This window comes from Bidens hawaiensis, unplaced genomic scaffold (assembly GCF_021521415.1).
Source record: "Bidens hawaiensis isolate Kalapana, Puna unplaced genomic scaffold, B.hawaiensis_p1.1 tig00029865_1, whole genome shotgun sequence".
In the NCBI taxonomy this organism is placed as follows: domain Eukaryota; kingdom Viridiplantae; phylum Streptophyta; class Magnoliopsida; order Asterales; family Asteraceae; genus Bidens; species Bidens hawaiensis.
In genome coordinates, this window is record NW_027494949.1 from 105,544 (window position 1) to 109,466 (window position 3,923).

Consider the following 3,923-nt stretch of genomic DNA (forward strand, 5'->3'; position numbering starts at 1 on the left):
GTTCCGGTTCGGTTCCGGTTCCTACCCGCCCCCACTCAGAAACGCAAGAACCGGTCACGGATCATCGGGTTGAATCAGATAGGATCCGGTTCCAAAAAAAATCGGGTAGGAACCGGTTCGGTTCCGGTTCGGGTCTACCGGTTCGGTTCCAGGAACCGGTTTGAATGATCATCTCTACCTCTACACTTGGCATGTAACCTTCCTCATGTCACCTTCTCACGGTTTCTATACCCGTTGGAGCTCGAATCTAGACTTGGAATGGCAAAACATATCATACATATCATACAACAAGACCCGACCCGTCCCGTTCGTTGGGCGACAATACTTAAAATTAAATATCTACAAAAATCAAATTTTGTCACTAAAGATTTATTTATAAACATACCAAAGAAGCAACAAATAACCAAAATAAGCAACTAAATGTCCCAAGGAAGAATATTTACCATTAAAAACTAAAACACCTAAAAGTACCCTAAACAGTAAACACTAAACAACTCCAAAACCCAGCCCACAAGTCTGCAGGTCAACTTATTCAAAGTCAAACCCATAAAACCAGTAACATAGTAATAGTAATAGTAGTAGTAGCCCATTAATCCTATCTCAAAACTGGCAAGAAGTCCCAAGCCTCTGTCTCTGCCTCTGACCCATCGAAACCGACTTCCGTTTCGCAAATGCAGGGTAAATCAGATCTTCGAAAACCTCCATAAACGTATCCCATTGATCCTCATTCATGTCACCCAGCTTCACAAAGCTAGCACCGGCTGCAAGCGGCTCGTTTGCACTTCGGTGACCAGACGATGAATTCACACCCACGTAACCGCCACTTTCCGCCTTTGTTTTCTGACTCTTCAACTTATTACCAACACCAGTAGTATCACTTAAACTCAACATTTTCAAAGGCAGCTTTGGAATACAAGTTTCGGTTTCCTCTTCACTTTCTTCATCTTCCTCATCGAGTTTAGAAAGCGGGCCGAACCCAAAACCCATGTTTTCATATGACAATTTGGGAGTGAAGTCGAACGCTGCGTCATCATAGTCAATGTCAAATTGAAACCCGTCTTCTTCCGCTTCAACTTCCACGGGTAAAACAGTAATTTCAGCTTCCGCCTCCTTCTCGGCTACAATTCTTCTAGCTTCCATACACAAAACCTCGACCTCGCTCGGTTCCTCTTCACCGCGCCTAAATTCCCGACTCATCATCTCACCGATCTCACTCAAACACAAACCATTAGCAGCAGCTTCTTTTAAGAAAACCGTGCAGAGAATCAAAACCCGTAAGCACGCCTCGCGTATCATCGGGAGTTCGTTTTTTAACATCTCTGCATCACGATACGGGTCAAGTTTTTCGATGTACTCAAGCTCGTCTTCTGAAAATGGAATTGAAGCTTGAGGCCAGTGGATCCACTCGAAATACGGGTCCTCCAAATTTTCGGGTAAACAAAGCCCGTGATCGATCGGTATGAGCTCAACTTCACTAAATCTTGTACCATCATCAGTGTTAACCTTTCTAACTAACAAATTTCCCGCGTGCCGATCGGTGTTGAAAATTCTAATATCTAATATACCTATGCGGTGAACAGCCGACACTGGGAAACTCGAGGTCCCGTGATCACTCGCATCAAAATCATGAGGAATAAACTGTTGAAATGAAGCAATTTTGCTAAAAAGCTTCTTTCTATGAATCTTGTCGTGCTCACTTACACCATCATTAACATTGAAAATCGAATGTGTGATTTTGACCAATGCAGTAGCAGGGACGTTAGCAAAGTGGTCATAGTCGAGAAGATAAGCAGCCACTTCACGAAAACCGGTCTCACCAACACGAACCGAACGTTTCAACCCGGGTTGACCGAGAGCTTTACCCACAAACCCTTTGGGGTTATTCGGTGCAAATGGTTCTTCATCAGTGGGTTTTACTATCGCAACACTCTCACCTTTACTGTTTCTGAAATAATAAGCACCCCCAAGCCCTCCATTTGCCGGGATCGGGTCGATTCCAGCCTTGATCGCGTTCACGACCTCATCAACGAGATGCTTCGCTTTCATGAAACTATCCGAATGGCCCAAGATCTCAACGGGCCCGCTTTGATCTTTCTGTTGTATATCTCTACCGGTCGGTGATAAGCAAGGAGTCGAAGAGCTACGGTGCAAAATATTGCGCGTAAAAAGAAGTGGCGAATCATTACGTATAGCACTAAGATCGTTGTTCAAAACCATATCTCCAAAAGTCAAGGAACTTTCTTCAATCGGGACGTTTAAAGCAATCTGTAGCCTACGTTTAACCATATGCGCACTATCGCTTCGATCAAGCTCCATTCCTAACACGCAACCGGTTTCGGTTTGAACAAAAACACGTCTTCTGCCAGTGGTTTTGACTCCTTTGATCCTAGTGTTTCCATGGTATTCTCTTCCTAAAGGACTTCTGAAAAGTGATACAGCCATTTGAGTTTGAACCGGGCTGTCCAGGTCAGCAGACATGAACCAGATGAAGGTAACTGTGGGTGTTCGGTATTCACTCCCGAAAACGATTCAAACGCAGAAACAAGCTGCAGATTAATGGTGATTGGTGCACAGAGCCAGATCAGTCTGTTCTCCTAATCTGTACCAAAAGACCAATGCGGGTGATTAAATTTCTCCTTGAAAGCATGTTTGTTAAAAAAAGCAACAAACTTTATATAATACTTGCGAGATACTCATAACAAATGCATCCAAACGGCTACTAATTATACTCAACAAGCATAAAAATATGATCCTCCAAACAATAAGATTGATTCATACAAGTCAAACCATCCGAGATCTCGTATTCAGTAAAGTATTACATTTTCGCTACCAATATAATCAATAAAAATATGCCCACAAAACACAGAAGCAGTTGGTGTAAATTACAATCCGGGTTTCTCAAAACTTTTCACAAACACTTGGTGTGCATCCACAAAATGAACAAAAAATTTCCCAAAACCCCAAATTAAATTTCAATTCAACCCGATATGATAACAAGGCACCATAACGAGCTACTGATGAAGCTCAAAATAAATATTACTAACCAAAAAAATGCAATAATTGTTCTCAGGACTTTTCACAAACACCTGGTGTGCACCCACAAAACATTAAAAATATTCCCCAAAACCCCAAATTAAACTTCAATCCCACCAGTAATCATAACAAAACACCATAAAGATTCACCAATTAAGCTCAAAACAAACATTCCTAGCTTAAATTACAATCCGGGTTTCTCAAGACTTTTCACAAACACCTGGTGTGCACCCACAAACCATTAAAATGAATCCACAAAACCCAAAATAAACCTCAATACACCATAAAGACCCATCAATAAAGCTCAAAACAAACATTACCAAAAAAGAATGCAAAAATCACACTCAGGACTTTTCACAAACACCTGGTGTGCACCCACAAGCCATTAAATTTAAACCTCAATCCAACCATAAACACCCACCAATGAAGCTCAAAATCAAAAACCCTGAACTGAAACAACAAGAAGAAGAACAAGAACTCACCAAACGAATAGATCCGAATCAATAGAATCAATCAAGAATCAGAGTGAAGAAAGCAGGCTGATGGGTTTATTATTATTATTATTATTAAAGAGATAAGATTCAGACTGAGAGAGATGGGAAAGACAAAACCCTTTCTTTCTCTCTGTAATTTGCTTCTTTTTCTCTCTCTAAATAATCTTTAGCTTTCTCTCTCTAAAACCATCTCCATCCTTTGGGCATTATCATCTATATACAGATCAAGGAGGTAATGTGTAATTTATTATTATTATTATTATTATTATTATTATTATTATATAAAATAATGCACTTCAGGAACATATTAAATATTTTTCTATTAATGTTATTATTATTTTATTATTTAAACAATACTCGGGTTTTCATCCCACCATTTATTATGTTAGAGATTTC

At 40.2% G+C, this 3,923-nt stretch overlaps 1 protein-coding gene across 1 annotated transcript; it reads right to left on the bottom strand.

Moving 5' to 3' along the window:
* Positions 1-346: 346 nt before the first annotated feature.
* LOC143579498 (phosphatidylinositol 4-kinase gamma 5-like) lies at positions 347-3,709 on the bottom strand. Its single transcript, XM_077062789.1, has 2 exons — positions 3,516-3,709; positions 347-2,599 (listed from the first exon to the last, which is right to left on the bottom strand). Exon 2 carries the CDS (start codon positions 2,476-2,478, stop codon positions 601-603), a length of 1,878 nt encoding a protein of 625 aa, XP_076918904.1. The 5' UTR covers positions 2,479-2,599; positions 3,516-3,709; the 3' UTR covers positions 347-600.
* Between the last annotated feature and the right edge of the window lie 214 nt (positions 3,710-3,923).